Source organism: Aythya ferina (assembly GCF_964211825.1).
Source record: "Aythya ferina genome assembly, chromosome: 2".
NCBI classification, from domain to species: Eukaryota; Metazoa; Chordata; class Aves; order Anseriformes; family Anatidae; genus Aythya; species Aythya ferina.
In genome coordinates this window covers 22,413,740-22,436,188 of record NC_140297.1, presented here as the reverse complement: position 1 = coordinate 22,436,188, position 22,449 = coordinate 22,413,740, and the positions used below count along the sequence as shown (strand labels likewise).

The window sequence follows — 22,449 nt, the reverse complement described above, 5'->3', positions numbered from 1 at the left end:
AGCCTTCTGGCCTTATTGCCATTCGTTTCTATTTCCTTCCAAATTCTTCTACCTATTCTATTTCTAATAAGATCTACATTTCACTTGCTAAAGCCATTGAAGAGGCATTAGTAAGCTTGTCAGTATGATCCATTTCATAAACTAAGTACTTTGAGCATCTTTCCTCTCTGCCTGTGAGATGGTATCACAGACATCTAGTTTGAATTCTGGGCCATATGGTTGTGGGATTTTCTTTCTCATTTTTTTTTATCTTCTTTTTTTAACCATGCAGATACTATTGAAAAGGATACAGACTTTCTGTGGGCAGTAAATATTTTAAGGTCATGGAATTTAAAGAAGTCAGAGAGAGAGTCATTCTGATGACAATGTTGAAAATGTAAAGTGTTCTGCAGCCCACAGCAGTAATATCCCATGGGGTACATCACAAAATCCTGACATAATTCTCATCCTCAGAAAGTTGATCTTAATGTGTTGGAGAATCCCCAGGTTTCAGGGTGCTGAAAAGTCATTACAGTGACTCAATAGTTAAGAGTTTAAAGAATGTTAGACTTTGACCTAACCCTCTCTTCCCACTCCCTCACAACTTCCACAGAGTCCCTTTCTGACTGCGTGTTTTGAGAATAACTGATCTCCTGCCAGAGCAGAATTGTTTTGCAAAACTGGAAATGGATCAGAGAAGCCTCTCATGATTTATGCAATTTGTACAAAGGGTTGGTATTTCGCTGTTGGAAATACGTTTGCCATCATAAATATGTTTGGACTGAAAAAGCTCAAGTGCTTTCACCTTTACTAAGCTTCCAGGAGAGCTGGTTTCTAAGATACAGCTAGGCTTTAAGCTTTCGCTAACTATAATCCAACACTTTTGCCATCTGGCTTTGTGATGCTTTATCTTTGTATGCCTTAATTTTCAAGTGTGAGATTCTTTTTGTTTCAAAACAGAATATTCTTAAACATGTTATGAACCCTGCTGTTTTATTCTGCTACTTCCAAGTCTCTCTTTATGAAGTATTTTGCTTAGGAATATTTGGTAACAATGCATTTACAGCAGCCCAAGTGCTGACTCTGAAGCAAAACAGGATTAGCTGTGCTGACAGAATCCATGAGGAGACAGGTGAGAGTAGCACTGCTTCAGTGGCCACCAAATAACATTCCTGAAGTCTTCAGACTGCCAGTAGTTTGGCTCAAGGATGATGTGGAAACAGCGCTTTGGATTCACAGGGGAGAGTAGAGGGGCTGTAGTTTAATATCTCCACATTCAGACCTTTCCATTGCTTATACTTAAGACAAAATGCAAAGCAACACAGACTTGCTCCTAGATTGATATAAAATGGTAGTGCTTCTTGTCTCCCTTTCCTCTTCAAAACCCATGCTTACCCGCACAATCATCCACAAGATTCTTGTCCACTTTTGTCTATCTTGATAATGTGCTTCTGCCATAGGACTAAGTAAGAAACAAATCAGTAGATAAATTTGCTGGTTTTCTGGTAAGCGATGTTATCTGCCTTGAGTTTGGATTTTTCTAGGGCTTTGGTCCATCAGTGCCTCCCATCATCATGTTAGGAAAACTCCATTCCTCAGTATTTTTTTCAATTACTCTTATTTTTTAGGAGTTTCATTTAATAGAATGAAATAAAAAATGCAAAACCTTTTAGCCCTGTTTTCTATATTCACTGACTCAACTATCTATGCAGTCAGCGTTCCTAGTGCAATGCCTTTCCCAGAAAATACTTTTAAAGTTCCCCTCTTCAGACTTCTAATTTGCATCAGTTTTACAGAGCAGAACCCTCACCAAGCACATTCCTGCTCCCAGTGGGTCCACCATCTGGAGTTCGTTTCTCTGTGGTTTCTAGCTCCTTGTAATCCTAAGGAGTCTGCCTGGGACTGCTGGTAATCATGACTGTGCGAGACACCTGGTCTCACACTTGCCTTCAAAAGCTCTATGACTGATCTGAAGCCAACCTTACATATCCAAACAAGCTTATTGGAGTCCAAATCTTCTATCATGTGATCCATTTGGTTCTTTTATCAAGGCTGAGTCAGGAACTATTTCAAAACCATTTGAAGGATCTTGAAAAAGTTTGGGTTAAACACCCATAGGATTATACCATGAGCAGTGCTAGAATTCCTCTGCAGGGACATCCATGGCAGAACATTCCTAGGTTCAACACTTCTGGGGCTGCCCTGAACTGTTTGTCAGGACATAGGAACAAGTGATGATAATTGGAAGCTCTTTTTTTGTCTCCAAATATGTTCAATCCAAATGACATTCATAACGTGAAGGAAAACTTTACTCCAACATCATTTTCATGGATGTAAGTCATGACATAAACTGATAAGAGAATGCTCATACACTCAAGATTAGACTCAGAATAAAGAATCTGTTATTTACTACACACATCTTAAATAGAACGAATACTAAGGCAGAAATAAACATTACACATTATGGATTGGGATTCTCTTCTCATCATACTAGTGCAACTTCTGGGACTTAAACTGAGGGACACTGACTTTCTTTAGAGTATGTGAAATAAAACGTGTTATCTAATATCATCAATTTTTTAGAACAACAGATCGTTAGTTTTTCAGAAGCACAGTACTGTCTCTTATTGCACCAACATTTTCCTGTCCGAGTAAATAATTTGGTTTAGGTGCTGCTTATTTGGACACATTCTGCTAATTGAATAGTTTTCCATTAGCTCCTCTTTAAAATTCAATTAGATAAAAATCAGTAAATGCATCTGGTGTTCCCTTACGTTTGCGCCAGCCACCATGGGGTTCCCAAGATCACAAACCACCATTCTAGTTTCATTTTCCATCTTGTAATCACAGCTCAATACACGCAGGGCCTGTAACAAAAGGACATCAATATGGAGGTCAGAGATCATAGTGAAACGTATCCAGTCGGGAAAGCGATGCCTTTTTGATCGTGACATTTCTTTTGATTTTGGACACCTGCTCAGTGCACTAGGAAAACATTTAATTGGTTATTGTCAGACAATGGGTGAAAACTGATGCCAGGGAAAAACAAACAGGGACGCTTCCTAATACCTGAAGGGCCACGATGCAATCACTCTAGCTCCAGTTTTAACATACTGCTTTGCTGTTGTAAATCATCCTTATGGCCATAATGACTCAACAGAGAAAACAAGCATAAAAAGGTAAAAGGGGTGAAAGAAACAGGTTTCACACTAATTGCAATATTTTTATTATCTGTCACTAGAAGTCTCTGGAATGAATTTATGGCATTGGCCACAAATGGACCAAGCCTAGAATTTTATTTTCCAAGCTATGGTTTATGTTGTTACAACTTCACGTTGTTATTTCTGTAACTACATTAGTTGTAATTTATAATTTAGCAACAAAGAAGATGGATTTCTACTTAAATAATTTCCCTCTAAATTTCTTAATGTAAAACGTGTTTCTTCTTTGTTCTTTCAACCCTTTATAATCTTTATTGCTAGTAGTTTCACCTGTATAGAAAACAGACTGTGCAGAAGGAGGAACAACCATAGGACAGCAGAAGATAGGAGATATAGAGTAGGACAAAGCAACATTTTTTTTTTTTCTGTTTACCTCTCTGGTGTATTGGAGAAAATAGTCACTATTATGTGCAGAAGTAAACTAGCTTTGTAAAAGCAGAATGCAGCTAGAGCTGTTGCCATAAGGCTCTCCCACTACCTTTCCTCTCATTTGTGATTCTCACAGATTAACCAATACATGCAAGGTCATGCTCTTTATATAAAAAGACCTGGGAAATCTCCAGACCACTGGCTACCAATTCACTCCTAATCTGCAAAAGCCAGTGTGGACATGTTGATCTTATCACTTCCTGAGACTGAAAGAAATGATAGGGCATGTCCTAAATGTAGCCCATGTGAAGCATGCCCTCAGTATGCACCTCATTCATGTTGACACTTTTATGGTTTGTGAGGAGGAAAGAAAGTTTTTTACACAGTGTGTCCACTGAGCTACTCGCCATCCCAAGCCTCTCTACAGCAGGGAGCAGAGGATTTTTACATTCTTCCCAGCTGCTCAATTAGAGGTGGGCTGCAACACCTGGGAGAAGCAAGAATGTTAACACAGCTGAAACCAAACTTGTTTGTAAAACTCTTCATTTTAGCTTGATTTGTGGGTATATGGTTTTGTTCTTCATTATTATTTTTTATTTTTTTGAAATTCAGGTCTAAATGTTTGAACATAGATATTCCTCTACATTTCATACCTTGCAGTTTCTTTATTAATACTGTATTAAACACCAGGACAGAGTACTTCATCCCTTATCACACACTTTTTGTCCCTTGAAAGCTAAGCAAATAGAAAAGTTTTGCAAGTAGGTTTTCTGCAATTTGAAGGTGATGCTTTCATGCCAAAAACGGTTAATGGAACTGAACTTATATGACCAGAATCACAAAAGCTCATTTGTGGGCATAAAGATGTGACAGGGAGCTGTGATATAATTTCTTCAGGATCGAGATTAATTGCCTTTGTTTTTCCACTGATCACCTTTTTGAGGTAGTTCAATACACCTCAAATTAAAACCAGGCAGGAAGCAAGCAAGAGCAAAGAAACTTATATACCCAATATTGTCAGTACCATTATCTCTCATACGTAACTCAGCCAGCTGGAAGGTTTTGCCACAAAACCCTACTACCTGCCACTGGTAGCAATTTATGTTTTTATAGCAACACATGGTCTTTTTGGCAATCTTGAGCAGAAACAAAATCCCAACAATTAACACATGTGCTCCCAGGGTGCATTTTAACTAGGAAATGACTGGATGCTCTAAGTCATCCAGGCAGCCTACAAACTTGAAGCTTTCTGGTGGTCTTAGCAATGAATTACAAATTGATGCCAGAATTGTTAAGCACTATAGACTGTGGATTAAAACACCTCCTCTCTTTTCTTGATCAACACCTTTCATCCTTATCTTCTGAGTAGAAATGGATGGATTAGGTACCAGGTGCCAGAATCTAGCTTCTCATCTAACTGATGTATGAGAACCAGCGTTTGTCCTCAAAAGGCTCAATTTATGCCTCATCTAGCCAGCCACCTTCTATTTACTCTTATAATATGAATTTTCAGGTAAGAAAAGAAGGTTGCATATCTTTTTCCTATTCATGTATTATGCTATAGTTCAGAAAGGCTTGGGGCTAAAAGCTCTGGATTTATCCATTGAAAAGTAAAACTGGTTGTGATCCACAACAGCCCCACAGTTCCCAGCCTGCACAGAGACAGTCATGCCAAAATACATAATGTTTTTGGTGTGGAACAAATACCTAATAGGGCTTTGTATTTGCTTGATTTACTTCTACTAATTATTCCATGATAATTTGGGCTCCACCCATCACTACTAAGGCAGGATAGAGTTGTGTGTGAAACTCTTTTGCTGGGCAAAGGATTAGTGTACAGCACTCAGGCAATGGCTTGGGGTTCAAGTACACAATCATGCTATTGTAGTGTAAGAACTTACCATACAGCAAGTATATACTGCCTCTGGCTCTACTGCTGGCCATGGAAATGTGAGGTAATATAATGTGGTTATACTTTTTTCATTGCAGCTAATTCCAGTAATTCCACACCTACTGCATATGGACAGTTATTACAAGCCAAAAGGTTTCCAGTAACTTGTAAAGCTGTGGTAATTTTCTCATTTACCTGGTATCTGGAGCTTTTAAGTGTTCCCACAATACAACTAATGAATAACGCACTTCATTTCATTATAAGTCATTGTTTCATTAACCAGTTTTTTGACTGAAGGAAGTATCGGTACGTGCAAGAATCAAAGAAACTTCAAAATCATATCCTTGACCTCAGACTTTAAGATCAAACACATTAACTTGACTCTTCACTTGCATGTGTTCATGTACATCTCTGCAAAGAGTTATTCTTCTGATCCAGTTGCCCAGTTTAGGTTCAGTATGCTACAGAATCAGGCTGGAGATGACAAGCTAATGACAAATGAGGAATGCCAAACACTGCATTGCATTGAGCTGAAGAGAAGAGGTAATAGGTGCAGGAATTTTCAGTTATGTATTCAACTGAAATTATTTAATGCTTCAGTTAAATTATTTAACTGAAAGTATTTAACACACTCACAGTGTAATTCAGATAATACAGAATAACCCAAGAAATTATTTCCAAAAAAAATCAGGTTTAATGGAAGCAATTAAGGGATAAATTTGTCTATTAGATAGACTAAATCCAGAGTAGCCCCATAATAAAGTAGTCTAGCATCCTGTAAAAGTATCGTTAATTCAAAATGCTGGCAGCCTAACAGAATGATTTGATTCTAAAGATTTTTCAGTTCCATCAGAAACTTATCAAGTGGTTTCTTTGGCTCATTACATTTCATTTGTTTGCCCCTCAGCCTACCTGTTTTGCTGCTTCTGAGATGTCTATCATCTCTGCCTTAATACAATGAAGTCTGCAGTATGGAGAAAAACAACTACACAGGCAACTGTGAACATATACATTGAACGAAATCCTTGAATGCAGAGCTTTAAGAGCATGACTGCAACTGCCTCTACCACAAGTCCACCTGTCTGCCAAAATCACTGTATTCAATTATCTGCGTTTCAGGAGCATTCAAAAATCCCGCATTGGCAGACTGCTGCACAAAAATTAAAATAAGAAATGAAATCCCAACTCCACTTACACCTCACAACAAAATGTTAATTTTCATCTACAGTCTATGCCTCAAAGTACCTACAGACCAAGAGAACTTCCTTCCATTTACCCCCGTGTTTCCCGCATACCAGTGTGATAAGTGTTTCTGAGCTCTTGTCAAGTGGTTCATACTGCCATAGATTTTAAAACCCCATAGGTTGCATTAAATGAGTCCCTTTCTAATATACTGTCATTTGTACTATGACCCATAAAAATCATTGTAACAATGATTTTTTCAATTTTTTCAATGTGAAACATTTTTTCAATGTTTCCTTGAAACAGATGGGCCTCTGATACCCAGGGTTCTGATCACTCTGGGGAAAATGAAATTGCCTGCTAATTCTTGTTTCAAGTGGTGATCCTACTTAATCTGTACATTTATCTGGGATAAATTAAACAAGAATGTTGAATAAGAAGAATATAAAATAATGTCTGAGTTATTAAAATGAGTGACATATTTTCATTGTAAATTTACTTTTTTAAATTAAGAAGACTGTATTTTCTTTTTTGTCATGTCCACAGCAGTTTTAAGTAGCTTGTCAGTACAGTGACATGTTTTAATGGTGGACTTGGCAGTGCTAATTTAAAGGTTACACCAGATGATCTTAGAAGTCTTCTCCAACGTAAATGTTTCTATGATTCTATGAATACGTACAAGAACCAACCTCCACCAGTAAAAATGGCAGCAAATTTTAGCTTTGTCTTTTTAAAGAAAATTACAATATCAATTTCTCTCCCACATAAAGATTTAGAAATGAATATTTCAGTTAAATGAACCATAACATCACAAAGACCATTCTTTTCAAAAATATACTTTTACGGTTTAAAATCAGTAGAAAGAACAAACTTTCAGTACATTTGTAATCTTTGTGTAAGCTGTATCTGCAGTGTAGAAGGCAAGATGTTAACAACGATGTAGGCAGTAAGATTAATGTTCTGATACTTCTCAGAAAGAATGTAATGACATCTTTTTTGATAGAGTAAGTATAAAAAGAGAGTAAGAAATAAATTCTGTGCTCTAGTGAACTAACTAAATGTGGGGAAAATGAAGGCAATTCTTCCATAAATCTGGGAGGATTCAGAATTTGACTTGTCAAAATTGTATATTACCTTCCACAAGAACTGAAGAATATGAAAAGCTTTTCTATGTTTCCTAGGTTTAAAAAAAAAGAAAAGTAGTATCTTTTGCTAACCCATTTCTAGCTTATCCTCATTCTTGAAAAACACCAGACTCTCCCAGCTCTTTTTCCCTTTCTTTCCCCCCTGAGGCTACCCTTCTGGCACCACAAAATTCAAGTTTTCCTAACATAATGAAAAGCCCTGAATGATTTCTGTCCAGTCCGAGTGATAGGTATGTGTGGGCTAATATGTGTGGGCCTTGGAGTAAGTGACTCCCCTGACATCCTTGGTAATGGCCAGAAGAACAGCCAAAGATTCCCAAAGAGCAGCAAAGGAAAAAGACAACCAGGTGTACATGTTAAAGAGAACTTAAGTTTTCTTTATGCCTTGTAGACCACAGTATGAGAAAAGGGAGTATACAAAGAGAGTAAAGGAAATGCAGATGACAGCAAGAGGCTGATGTCTTTACTTATTTGTGCACAAATATATGCTTTTGAGAAGTGAGGTTTCAGAGAATTTCCATATTACCACCTTCAGTGACATCATTAATTCTTGTCATTTTTTTCCAAGTGGGTTAAAAGCCCAATAATAAAGGCACTGACAGAAGGAGAGTAAGGAAATACTTTGTAAGTTACTTTCAACTTCCTTAAAAACATTTGCCTTCAGAAAGGAAATTAACTTGCTTTCTCCCACTCTCACCCTTGAGGCCCTGCTGCACATTCCAGGCACTGACAGAAAAAAAGAAAGTTCATGTTGCAACAGCCTGGGAGATTTATGCGCAGATGAGGTGATTCAGACTTGCTGTCCAACAGAGAATACAAGAACACTCTGCTTGTTTGCAGGATAGTGTTTCGTCTGTGCTCTTAAAAAACAAACAGATCCCAAAAGGAAACACTGTGTGTTCAGTACAGCTCAGCGGGACATGAGTCAGCCCTTTTGTGAACACTGCCACATTTCATATTATAACTGTTTTTTTGGCCTATCTGTAAGATAAATTAATTGAATAGAAAGGAGGTCAACTTTGTCAAGTTTATACTGCAGTTAATGTTCAATTATTCAGCATATCAGAGACTGGAATACCCTTAATGATAGTAAAACACTGCTGCGCTGAAAGCATGAGCCAGAAGTGTCCAGGTGTCTGGGGTTCAGAAGGGCTTATTGACCCTGACTGAGATGTGGTAACACCGTGGGATCCGGGGTTGGAAGCATTCAGGTGATTCTGGTACTGTTAGGGTTGACTGGTTCGAAATCTCTGAACTACGTAAATAGCTCTTGCACTAGAAGAAACATGACAGTATTTGTGTGGCACTATATCTAAGTTAATGACGAGGAACTGGACCTGAGCTGGCTCTGAACAGGATGGACCTGCCTTTCCCATCTGCATGTGACATGGCTGATCTTCAGCCTGGACCGTGAGCACAAAGATAGCTGAGAGTTGATGGAATTTCCTCTCCTAGGAGGCAGCTGTCCACTTGCTGAGTTCAGCTGGCACTGCCTGTGTAGGTTAACTGGACATGTCCTAAGTACCTCAAGGGAGGGTGCAAGGAGGACAGAGCCAGGATCAGGCCGGTAGTGTGGCCGAGCGGTCTAAGGCGCTGGATTAAGGCTCCAGTCTCTTCGGGGGTGTGGGTTTGAATCCCACTGCTGCCAGCAGCTCTTTTATAGAACCAGTCATCTTGAATGAAATCACAGAGCAAATGTGGGACAACCCAGAGGATCAGGCTCAGTCAGTCTCCCACAGTATTCTCCCGGAGAAGTTGGCAGCCCATGGCTTGGACAGGTACACGCTTTGCTGGGTTAAAAACTGGCTGGATGGCTGGACCCAGAGTGGTGTTGAATAGAGTGAAATCCAGCTGGCAACTGCTCACCCGTGGTGTTCCGTTGATGTTGGGACCCATCCTCTTCAATATCTTTATCAATGATTTGGATGAGGGAATTGGGTGTACCCTCAGTTAAGTTTGCAGATGACACCAAGCTGGGAGGAAGTGTCCATCTGCTGGAGGGTACGAAGGCCCTGCAGAGGGACCTGGACAGGGTTGATGGGCAGAGGCCAAGGGGATGAGGTTCAACATGGCTCAGTGCCAGGTACTGCACTTTGGCCACAACAACCGTATGCAGCGCTACTGGTCTGGGGGAGAGTGGCTGGAAAGCTGTGCAGAGGAAAAGGATCTGGGGGGTGCTGGTTGATGCTCGCCTGGACATGAGCCAGCAGTGTGCCCAGGTGGCCAAGAAGGCCAACAACATCCTGGCTTGTACCAGGAATAGTACAGCCAGCAGGAGCAGGGACGTGATCGTCCCCCTGTATTCAGCTCTGGTAAGGCAGCACCTCAAATGCTGTGTTAAGCTTTGGGCCCCTCACTATAAGAAAGACATTGAGGCCCCAGAATGTGTCCAGAGAAGGGCTACGAAGGTGGTGAAGGGCCTGGAACAAAAGTCTCACAAGGAGCCACTGAGGGAGCTGGGGTTGTTTAGTAGAGGAGACTCAGGCGAGACCTCATTGCTTTCTGCAACTACCTGAAAGGAAGGTGTGGGGAGCTAGGGGTCGGCCTCTTCTCACAGGTAACTAGTGATAGGACTAGAGAAAATGGCCTCAAGGTGTGCCAGGGGAGGTTTAGGTTGGAAATGTAGGAGAAAGAGTAGTGAAGCATTGAAATGGGTTGCTCTGGGAGGTGGTGGTGTCACTGTCTCTGGAGGTGTTTAAGGAGAGGTTGTACCTGGTGCTTAGGGACGTGGTCTAGTGAGTGATAGTGGTGGTAGGGGGATGGCTGGACCAGATGATCTTGGAGGTCCTTACCAACTTTAATGATTCTATGATTATCACTAACATTTTGATTTTCATTTACCTTGTTGTTGCGTTCAACACCAGTGTAATCTGCTTCAGGTGGAATCTTTATATGTAGCTCAGCTTCATAGGCTCCTTCTCCATCATTCCTTGGATTTATTATGAGCATTACACAGTTTTCTTCTCCAATTATTAGCGGATCTTTATCTCTATATAGAACATACAATTTGTCAGGAATTAAAACATCCACAAGTATGATTTACATATGATTAAAGCAGAAGGCCAATTTGCTCTCATAGCATCTGCTCTGGAAAAATATTCTGTGAATACAGAGTAAAAGTTTTTCATAAAAAATAATCCCATGGTGAAGTATGCAAGCACCTGGGAAGGAGACAGTTCAAAGGAAAACACATACTATGGATGATCAGAGTAGACTACCAGAGAACCTGAAAGTCAGTTGCATAAAATTTCAGAGCCTGACTACTTTCTACCTAGAGACAAGTATCTACTGGAGGAAAGTACTTGCCACCAGAGACCCATTAGCACTTCTCTCTGGAGGGAACAGAATTGGTGGGATTTCAGTTATCCGTTCATGCCTGTTGTACAGGGAACAGACAGAAGCTCTCCTGAGAACTGCAATAGCACTGTGCCCTTTCCTTTCACAGATATCTACTGATTTTGATGGCACAGAGACAGTTAACAGGACAACACTGAACAACAATTGGTGTTATCTCTTGGCATTCAGAGAACTAGTACTGCTCCTAACACTTGTAAACTGTATTTTCAATGATAACATTTAAACACCATGAATATGTCTGACAAATACATACTTTATAAGTGTATATTTCTCCACTTCTTGGTTTTCTAGATGACAAATCTGGAAATCAGGTAAGAATAAGTAGCAAACAACAGAACTGTGCTTCATTTTGCTAAAGCAATTAGAATTGTCTGGGTTTTGTTATATACAGCATTAGTTTTTTTATTTTACTTACGGCATAGCAGAAAGCTGCAAGTCAGGAATGCACAAGTTGTCCTCCCCACAGTCTACCAGAATGTAAGCCTGTGTAGTCACAAAATAGGTATATATAATACAGTTAGTATATGCTTGAAAGTCCAAATCACTTCATTAAATATCCCAAATTTAAATGTCTTAAATGTCACTATCACTGCCCTTCTGAATTTATCTCCTTTCTACAAGTTCCTTTCCACTTGAGTACTGTTGCAGACTATTTAGATTGTAAACTATGTCCTTACCAGAATAATAACATCTTTCAGGCTCTTTCCCACAGTAACTTGGCTTACATATCGTAAAATGCAATCAAAACTATGAACACAACAAAATTTTGGAAATGCTTTAAAGGATTCCCTGGTTCTATATTTATCTTCAATATACATTTTGAACTAATTAAACCCTCGTTGTGCAATTTCTGGGCCTGATACTCTGTTTAAAGAAAAATGACACACATTATACTCCTAAACGTTTTTGAGTTTATATACAGAAGATGCTGCATGCAAAATTCATACCTGTTCTGTTACTGAGCTTTTCTGGTAATAATTCAGTATTGGCTTCACAGTCAAGCCGTCTTCAAAATGGGATTCATCCAAGCTATAATTCAAGTTTATATTGATGGGAGACAATTTATCTCTAAATTCTGTTTCATCCTGTGAGAGACAGTCATATAATAAAAAACAAGAGTTTAAAGTAATTCCTTCAGATGAGTAGGGTATTGCAACAGATTCAGAATTAGTCTTATTGAAGGTAAAGAGTTGGTTCTTTGACAGGTGCTGGCCAAAATCTGCCTATTTGTAACATCATTATGAAAGCAAAATGACTCACATGGAACTGGAATGCCCAGAACACATTGCCTCCACAGCCCCAAATCTGGAAGAAGCTGGCTGAGCTGAGTAGACTCAGAATTTTTTCAAAGCATCAGCTTAAAAGAAGCTGTTTAAAAGAGACACGCAAAACCAAATGCTATCAGCTGCTGCCCATCTTCTGTTTGGAATGGAGGGAGTGCATGCGTGGATTTGTGGAGGTAACATTGTTGGTTTGTTCCATAACCAATGACATATATGGACTAGTTATGGTAAAACTCCACCAACTCCTTGTTTCGATGCTGTCTTACATATTTCTTGAGATTCCCCCATTTCATCTCCCACTACATTTCTAGGACCAGCCTTGAAATCTGCTTTAATGGCAGGAGGTAATTCCAGCTGCAAGTGAGTAACCAACGACCTTTGCTCCTTCATAACTTAAGTGCCACTGTTTTAATTTTTCAAAAAATATTTTAAAAGATTTTTAAAATATTCTAAATAATATATTAATTTAGGCCAATGTTGTTGGCGACACGCCTTTAACATATTTGTTGGAACTGAGTTGAAATGACATTTAACAAGTTCAGTTGATTATTGTACTGCAAATACTATAAGAGCAAACAATGTTGCACTTTTGTATAAGGAGATGCAGTGTTTAATCAGAATTTCCAGAAGAGCATGAAATGAACATATTTGTACACAGAAGAACCGTACACTCTTCTTCAAAGGAAGTCTTTCTTTTATATTTTCATTGACAAAAAATGAGACAAAGATTTACATGGGAATTCTTGCTGAGGTAGAAGAATGGTTTGGACACTCACACCAGACCTTTCTTATCTCTCATTTCTGTAATTCTGGGATCTAAGAACACTGGAAAATGTTCTTGCTTTTCCAAAGGGCTCCCCCTTTTTATTCATCTTTTAAAATTCCTGATACTACACAAATTATGGTGACAGTCCAAAATATTTTAAACTTACTCTGAGATAAACAAGAAAGTCCTGGCAACGGAGCTGTTTCTGTCTTTCTATCACAATGGAGAAGTAATGATGTGACTGATGGTAGTCAAAGAAGAGAGTCCTTTTAACAGCTCCTTTCTGTTTCAATGAATCTAACTGCAATTCACCTTTCAGCACTAAAGAATATAAGTAAATTGAGTATTTATTTATTTAACATGGAAAGAAAAAATAGCAAACAATTCATTAAATATTATAGTTAATAACTAGCATTAACATAACAAATAACTAGCAAAGTCTTCCAAGTAAAACTAATCCATGCCCAAGGTATCTGTCCGTTTAGGAGCATACTAGTTTTTGATGCAAAGTATGTCCTACATGTAACTTCAGTAAAGCTTTGCAAGTTCATTTACAGATCATATGTGTACTACACAGGAAATCTGTTTCTTATTTTTGTTTTCTTGTTTATTTGTTTTTCAAAACAGAACATTCTCCAGCTGGGTACAATCTTATTTTGTTTGTAAAATGGCTAAAAATTAATAAAAAATCCTTCAAGTGAATAGGACAAGCTTTGTGTTTATATAAGTACCACTTTAACTGCATTTTCTTACCTTAGGAACATTGTAGTCCTATTATCTTTCAAAGCATAAGAAAAAAAAAAATATTTGAATTTAAGTGGGACAGACTAAATTACAGGAATATAAAACATTTCTTACCTATCGCATCTGAAATACTTTGACCTTCAAATGCTGCACAGACTCTTACTGTAAAACTATGTATAAAAAGAAGAAGTAATTATTAGCAGAAAGAGAGCTGACCTGGGGAATAGTAAATCTCAAATCATACCCATGTTCTTGTTTCTTTTTCTTAAATGATGTTCATTGAATCTGTGTTTAGGCACCCAACATATCCCCTAAGTCAGCAAGTCTCCCAGGCTCCACCAATACTCAAAGAAGACAGGGTATCCTCAGAATATCTTCCCTGGAAAGATGTAGAGAACTTTTCCCACTAATTCTGGAGAAAGCCTATAGAGATCACCCTTTAATACTACTGGCAAAGTTGGGTTCCTAATACTGAGCTTCAGCAAGCCACCATTGTATGAGGCTGCCTGCAGAAGTCCTTTCTGCTTCATCATGCTGAAGAAAGAAAGACTTCCATGATTTCAAGATGTGCAATTCAATACAAAGTGTCTCTGGTTAACAGTCATTTTCATGGAATACTTTAATGGGTTCAGAAAATATTTTGCTTTGTATCAGCTGAACATGGGTAGTAAGTCATCATTGGAAGATGTGAAACCAGCATATTTTACAGTAATACCTTGGGTTAAATAGAAATATTTTTGAATTAGTCATTGCTCTTATTCTCCATGCAGTGGATTAAAAACCAGCAACACAATCTTTAAAATAACCTGCAATCATATTCTAATTGAATGTTTGCTTTCGCTGACAAACATAATGAAACTGTGCCACATATGGTATTCATATAACTTTCATGACCTTATTAAATATTTTCCTCTTGGCCAAAAAAATTGCCTTATGCCATTAAGCTATGCTTAACCACAGCCTTCAAATGACATTAGGAGTGTCGATTCATGTTCCATGCAGATATTGCAAATTCAGTCACATTCCTGCTTCTTTAGAATTATGAGTTAACAGATGAAGAACCAATCATTTGCTGACACACAAGGGCAAGAACAAACAACATGAAAGAGAAAAGCATGTGTAATTGCATAAATGCGGTTTAGACATCAGGCTTCACAAACTAGTCTGACATGTCATAGCATAGGAGAGCATTTCCTCAAATGTAAACTCACAAGCTGCCACTGTGTGTTGAACTTGGTGATCTCACTTCCTGAAATCTCAAATAATTTTTGCACTATCCTGTTTAAAAAATAGTTGAGTTAAAAATCCAGCTTGAAATGGATTGTAATCAGAAATGAATTGATTGTTAAATAGCACAACTATAACATATATTTAATTTATTTTAATGAATGCAATAATTCGTAATACACATTTGATAACCCAAGTCATGTTCTGAAGTAATATGGTAAGAGCCAAGATTTAATCCTTCCTTTCCAGGCACAGCATGTCAAGAAGAGTGCAAAAAAATCAAACTTTTGGAATTTATCAGTCTCTTGGCTCTGCCCATCTGACTGGCAAGACTGTGGGTTTAGCAGAATTCCATCACCCATTTCTGATTTCGAGGATATTCAGTTCAGAAACAGTTCTAAAGAGAGATATCCTCATCACTTTGACAAGAAGTTGCCGTGGAGATTTTGCAGGATGTTTAGCTGTGAGAAAATGAAAACGGAGGAGAAGGTAGACCACAGAAGAGGCCAGGAGTCTAAAATATTTTTGAGATTTAAGATCTGACTCCTTGGCACATGAAGAAACATAATAATTGATCTTCTGAGCTTGCAGGAGCCATAAAGCAAACAAGACAATTAACAAAGGAAGGAAACTTCAGCAGGTAAGAAATGACTGGGAAATGGCCCATCATCCTTAAGCATATGATCTTTTCTGTGCTGTCAGCCTTATCTCTCTGTAGGAGATCTCTGCACTGCATTTATTCAACAGTGTCTGCCATCACTATCAGCTCATGGTTTGAGTAGTATTCAGTTGTGGCCATGAAATACAGGAAAAGCATTAAAACTGAACACACCAGCTTTCCCTGGTAATCTTGGACCAACAAAGCAGTTTGTTTGAACTAATTTTATGTTCTTCAGTTAGACAGAAACATTTTTAATGTTATTAGAAAAAGCTTAAAAGTATTTCTCTTCATTCAAAACAACACGTGGCATAGATAGGGATAGTATCTTGAGAAGTGAAAATAATATTAGAAAAACAAAGAAGATGATTTCTGCCCAAAAATGTTTTTTGGGGCTGCTATTTTTACCAGAAATAACTGAATTTAATCTGGCTATGCTACAGGGTGAAAAAAATAGGAAGCGTACTTCAGGAAGTGATAAACTTGAAATTATCAGATCCTACCAGAAATTACGTGCCATTGTTGTCTATTTTTTCAGAATACAGAACTGGACACAGAGAGGAAGATGGATAATGCCTTAGCAGAAAGGCACTCAAAGTTTTGATGGTATAGACCTTCATCTGAGCAAAGTAACGAGGCCCTTCAGTCCCTGACTGTGGGGCACTGATCACATCCAGGTTCCAATGAAGTCAACGGAAGAAGGAATTACTACCTCTATCTTTCAAACTTTTTTTTTTTTTAAAAAACTCTGTTTACATTCAAAGTTGCAGAATTTTTTCCAAATTTGTTAGTTTTGGTAACTCAGAAATAGCCATGTTTTAAACATAGCAGAGAAATAATTATATATGTTTCTAGAAGTTCAGGACAATTCTCTTACGATTGTGTATAAAAATAACTTTTTATGCATGCTTCCTCTGCACTTCAGTCTTCCAAATTATATTATGGCAAAAATAATATTTTCCTAATACTAGAAAGTGTACAATAATCTACGTTATTCATACTTTACACTTCCTGAAACTGTTCTGGTAGTAGGTTTTCTTTCACTCTAATTTTGCAATGTCAGTCAGTAGACATTTTATACTAGCAGCACAGCTGGCTAAGAGATACAGAAATCTATCCCAAGGGACTAAAGAATTCCTTGCCTGTTGGAGTTTCCCTACTAATTATTTTCAGATGTACAATACAAGCTTATATCAACTAAGGAGAAAAATTACAGCATGGAAAATAGCAGCTGGTCTTCAGTCAGTTCATAATACAAACTAAATCTTCAGGGAAGAATATTTTAGAATAAAGTGGACAGAAATTAAATTATGCTCATAATAAAAGTCTCATAGATATGAACCAAACATCTTCTGGCTTTTTGTAATACAGAAGTAAAAAGTAATGAAAAAACTTCATGTTACACAAGCCCTTTTTGAACAGTACCTTGCAGCAGGAATACATTTTTAGCAGAGATGTTTTTATTCACTCATGTTGTGAAAAAAAACAACAAATTGTATCTTTTTTTTTCTTCCAGTAAACTGTCAGTAAATGCTATAATATTGGTATTTTTTTCCAGTATAAAACTTATCCAAAGGATTCTTTAGAAGTCTTAAAAACTGAAGTTTTGGGGAAAAAAATCAAATGCACATGGAACAATGAATATGCTACAGCCCAATGTTGATATTTTAATTTTTTTATTGCATTGACTATTAAAACAAAATTTGCTTGAATCAAAATATAAAGATGGATCTTTATCTGGAACCTACTCCAGAAAGGACTAAACGTTTTAAAGTTCTGGGACCACACCGTTCTACCGAGTGCATTCTACCTTCCTCTGTAGGTGGGTGATTTTACTACACACAATGTAGAAATGAGGAACATAATGATAAATATAAGCAGTTCCGTATAGAGTAAAAGAATAGAGTAAAAGTGAAAATCTCTTGAAAACCCTGTCCCAGATTTTGACAATCAGTAGATGTAGCACTTCTGAGTCACAAATTGCACCCACTGCATTTACAGCCCATATATTTAGTGGTTTAATGGTGTCAGAGTTGAGTTCCTGTACGTCTCTTAAGTAAACTGTTTCTGGTCATGATTATTTTTTATTTTTCATATTTATCAATTTGATGTAAAACCTCCTCTGCTAACTATTATGTTTGTGACTATTTTTAGAACTCATTTCCCATAAAGAATGTCTCCAGTGTGGGGACTCCCTCTGACCACTTCTAGTTTAAAAGCGGTGAAAAATTAGTGCAGTCACCTTGTCTTTCTCCTTTACACCTTGATATTCTTTTCATACATCCCATGTTCTGCAGGCTTTGTGCCCCTAATGTGTTTAATTAAAATGTTACAGCTAGTTTTTATATTTTAGAAATCTGTTCCGTACAGTCTCTCTGGCAAGACTTACTGGAATTTTATATTCAACTTGCAAGTGTTTATGCTCTGTTTTGTTTTTAGTTTCCTCATTTGTTATGATTTCAACTTCTAAAAAGCATCTAATGTATTTCTAATAGCCTGTTTTATCAGCTGTTATTTGGGGTCTTTTCTAAGTGACTTTCTTATAGTACTGTAAATGCACCTGCATGTGGTGTTAATAGTACTAGATAGCCTCCAACTGTCCTACGACATTTATATTTGTAACTGATCCTGAATTGTTTCAATTTGCTTCAAGATTCTGAGTGTACTTTTTCTTTTCAAAGTTAAATGCTACTATGGCAGAGGGTTTCTCTTTTAAGGCTCTATCCAACATTGTCCTGCCTGATGCACTAAAAATATCTTTCCTCTGACCAAAGACAGCCAGAAACAACATCCCATGAACTGCTCTCAGCGTAGTGAGCAGGACACCTTATCTCTTCCACAGAGGACTAAGATCTCTCTTTCTGTTGCAGAAATTGGTGGGACTACCAGCTCTTTGCATCACTTTCACTGTGATATTTTCTCAGCAAAGATGTGTGTTTTGTCAGGTGAATGCTTTGTCAATCTTGGCTGTTGCATGTTTCACTCATTCAGACACTGCAGCTTGATCCTGTAAGATTTTGCAGCTTGATCCTGTAAGACACTGAACATCTTCCCATGAAGGAGGATATCACACCACTGAACTTTTAGCTACTTCATTTAGAGAATCTGTGAAGTATTGGAAGGTGTCAAAAAGAACTCTGTTCTATATAATTTTTGTTGTTGTTGAGCTTATAGCATATTTGAATACCTGTACATTCAACAAAAAGCGGCAAGAAAAGCTAGGAGTGGGAGGTTATTTGAGAAAGAAGAGGATGCTGAAGATGTTTTTTGTCTAATCATGAACTTACCAGGCTACCAAAAGCTGAGAGCCAGGGAGCTGACAAGTCTTATTGTCTGGATTCACAATCATAGGGTTCAGAATAAGCAGAGCACTCACGGTCACAACAGGTCTGGCTCTAAGTGACAGAAATAACATTCACTACATACAGCACATTAGTACCTAACTTACACCAGAGAAAACAACTGAGATAGACACAAAGAAGTTTGAAATGTAGGGTTACTTGGTAGAAAATACTTTTAAAATGCTGCTCCTACCCAAAAGACCCTTGATATTTTTGGGGGTCAGAAACTATGATACCTTCTGCTATGACATTTCGAAAGTTCTTCACAAAAAAAACACAGGTTAACAGCACACAGCATCGCTGAAACAGTATGCTACACTTAACAATAGGTCTGTCCTGGGATTCACGCACATCAGACACATTTCATCACACTGTGATGTTTTCATAAAGGGACAGAGCCTGCCTTTTGGAAATTACAGAAGTCCCTTGGCTGTTATTTTATAAACTGTCAGATTTGTGTTTCTTCATGAACAGTGATATATTCAGGCTTGCTATCACTGTTTAAGGTTCTTCAAAAAAATGAACATAATTTAGTTAAAATAGAAGTTGATCTAAAATTATCTTAAACCAACAATAAAGTAAACTCAGTCTGACATCATGTCTTGAGACAATTGACTTTGGAAAATGAGAATAATCATCACAGAAAATTCTGCTGAGCATGTGAATACATGGTTGTGGTGATGGGAAACATCCCTCTGAAAAGCAATCTGCTAGTAAGTAATGAGCTAATCTGTAATTGAGAGCAGTTTAAAAGAGAAAACAAAATTCTGTTAAGACAATGAATCTGTTTTACTTATATAATTAGATAATACTGTTTTAACTTAGGTAATTCTGCCAAAAATAGCTTACTACAGTTACTTTCCTCATATTTTAACCCACAGTTGAGCTTTTATGATCACTTTTCTGTATTGTTTCAGCAAGACACTCAAAAAATAGTTACTTCCTTCATTTCTGTGCAACAGGGAAAACCTTTTTTTTTTGTAGCAAAGTTCAGCTAATAAAACTTTCTCCAGCATGACAAGTTTGGTATTTGATACACTCTGGACAGGAAACAGAAAGATTGAGGGATTCTTGCTTGCTATTCACCTTCCTAAATGAAATAGAACACATTTTTTATTGCTATCTAAAATACACAGTGGATCTCATTCTCCAATGTTTCACATCCTGTGCAGTCATTTAATGCCACTGCAAAGTGATGCATTGCAAAATATTTGCATGACTCTAAAATAGGGCAGCAGGAAAACCAGGTCTTCTCACTGTGCTTAATAGTGTTACCAAAAATGAGCTAATGCTCCTGTTTTACAGAATTCTTATGCTTTGACAAATATTCATCCAGGAAACAGAACATGCCTTCTCTCAGACAGGTACTGTTCCGAATACAGACAACAAGAAGACAGAGAGGAATCAGGAAATATGACTACATCGTTGCAGTAACGGATGGTGAATATTTAAATGCAAAGAACTGTCTGCACATCAGCATTAATAGGGCTGCAGCAGATAGTCATTTATGCGTTTGGTAGTTGTAATTTATACTTCTAATCAAAAAGTGCATTTAGCAAAAAACAGTAGTCAGCAACAACTCTGGAGATTTGCAAAGTGAGATCTCATACATTTTATCTAAACTGAAGCTAAAAGCAGCAGTCTTTATTTCTAATAAATAGATTGTCTTAATGTGCATGACCTCCAAAGAGTCAAGAGTCATTTGAATAATGAATTTCTTACTAGTACCATTCCCCCAAGAAATAAATGAATTTTCAGTGTTGTGCTTCATAAATTTCTCTCTGATGAGCTGTAGGATGAGCTTTTTGACTCTACAGAATTTTGTGTGAAGTTGCTTTAAAGGTAGGAAAGACACCATTTTCTCTTCTTATCTAATTTAAAATTAACTGAGGAGTCAAGCATTCCAGAAAGAGTTTCTTGAACTAAGACTAACCATGGAAATTTTCATGAAAAATTGGAAGTTTTGAGCATGAGAAAAAAGAAATTTGTAAAACATTTGTTGCTCACACAATGTTTCATTTATCATCTGTAATCAGCATCTTTTACACGTTGCACCAGGGAAACAAAGAAATGTGATATTTGTTTATTCACAGATCTCCCACTGAAGCTGTAAAATTAAAAATCCATTGTATTTATCACGTACCTGTAAACAACTGCTTTTCCAGCTCCAAATGCACCCACAATTAAATCTGGAGAAAGAAAACAGCTTCAGAAGAACTATATAGAAGCCTTATTCATACTAAATAAGATTACTAATATACAGAATGCAGTAACATGAAACAAATGTGGAAATTCCCACTTTCTTAGCAATTTTTTCAACACTACTATCTTAAAGAAAACATTTAAGACTGGACAAGACTGGCTCATAAATATCTTGTCTGTATCCAGTCAGTGTGAATCTGTTTAACACGGGGTCAGGCATGGTACAATTTTGCTTCTCTGCAGTTTGTATTAAAGAGTAAGAAGAATGCCTTCAACTTCCATGCATTTTCATAGAATCACAGAACCACAGAATGGTTTGGGTTGAAAGGGACCTTAAAGATCACCCAGTTCCAGCCCCGTGCCATTGGCAGGGACACCTCCCACCAGACCAGGCTGCCCAAAGCCCCATCCAGCCTGACCTTGAGCACCTCCAGGGATGGGGCATCCACAGCTTCTCTGGGCAGCCTGTGCCTTACCACCCACTGAGTAAAGAACTTCTTCCCAATATGTAATCTAAATCTCTCCTCTTTTAATTTAAAACCATTACCCTTGTCCTATCCCTGCACCTCCTGACAAAGAGTCCCTCCCCAGCTTTCCTGTAGGCCCCCTTTAGGTACTGGCAGGCTGCTATAAGGTCTCCCTGGAGCCTTCTCTTCTCCAGGCTGAACAACCCCAACTCCCTCAGCCTGTCTTCATAGGAGAGGTGCTCCAGACCTTTGATTGTCTTCATGGCCCCCCTCTGGACTTGTTCTAACAGGTCCATGTCCTCCTCGTGCTGTGGGCCCTAGAGCTGAGAGAAGCACTCCAGGTTGGGTCTCACAAGAGGGGCAGAATCCCCTCCCTTGTCCTGCTGCCCACGTTGCCCGGGGTTGGCTTTCTGGGCTGCAAGCCCATGTTGCCAGCGCATGTTGAGTTTCTCATCCACCAACACCCCCCACGTCCTTGTCCTCAGGGCTGTTCTCAGTTTTATCCCAAACCACTAATTGCCCATTACACATAGAGATAAAAACCAACTTTTTGGTCACTCCCATGCAGTTCACATTGAAAGTTTACCGTGTTCTTTCCTGACATTCCTTCCAATCCT

At 38.0% G+C, this 22,449-nt stretch overlaps 1 protein-coding gene across 1 annotated transcript in view; it reads right to left on the bottom strand.

Moving 5' to 3' along the window:
• The window catches only part of ITGA8 (integrin subunit alpha 8), a 109,057-nt gene that overhangs the window by 45,532 nt on the left and 41,076 nt on the right, over positions 1 to 22,449 (bottom strand). Inside the window, exons 14-21 of the mRNA XM_084510830.1 lie at positions 21,307 to 21,352; positions 19,110 to 19,217; positions 14,052 to 14,107; positions 13,360 to 13,514; positions 12,092 to 12,229; positions 11,560 to 11,627; positions 10,629 to 10,776; positions 2,754 to 2,846 (exon numbers count right to left, since the gene is read on the bottom strand). Coding sequence (XP_084366956.1) covers positions 2,754 to 2,846; positions 10,629 to 10,776; positions 11,560 to 11,627; positions 12,092 to 12,229; positions 13,360 to 13,514; positions 14,052 to 14,107; positions 19,110 to 19,217; positions 21,307 to 21,352 — 812 coding nt within the window. The remainder of the gene's footprint in view (positions 1 to 2,753; positions 2,847 to 10,628; positions 10,777 to 11,559; positions 11,628 to 12,091; positions 12,230 to 13,359; positions 13,515 to 14,051; positions 14,108 to 19,109; positions 19,218 to 21,306; positions 21,353 to 22,449) is intronic.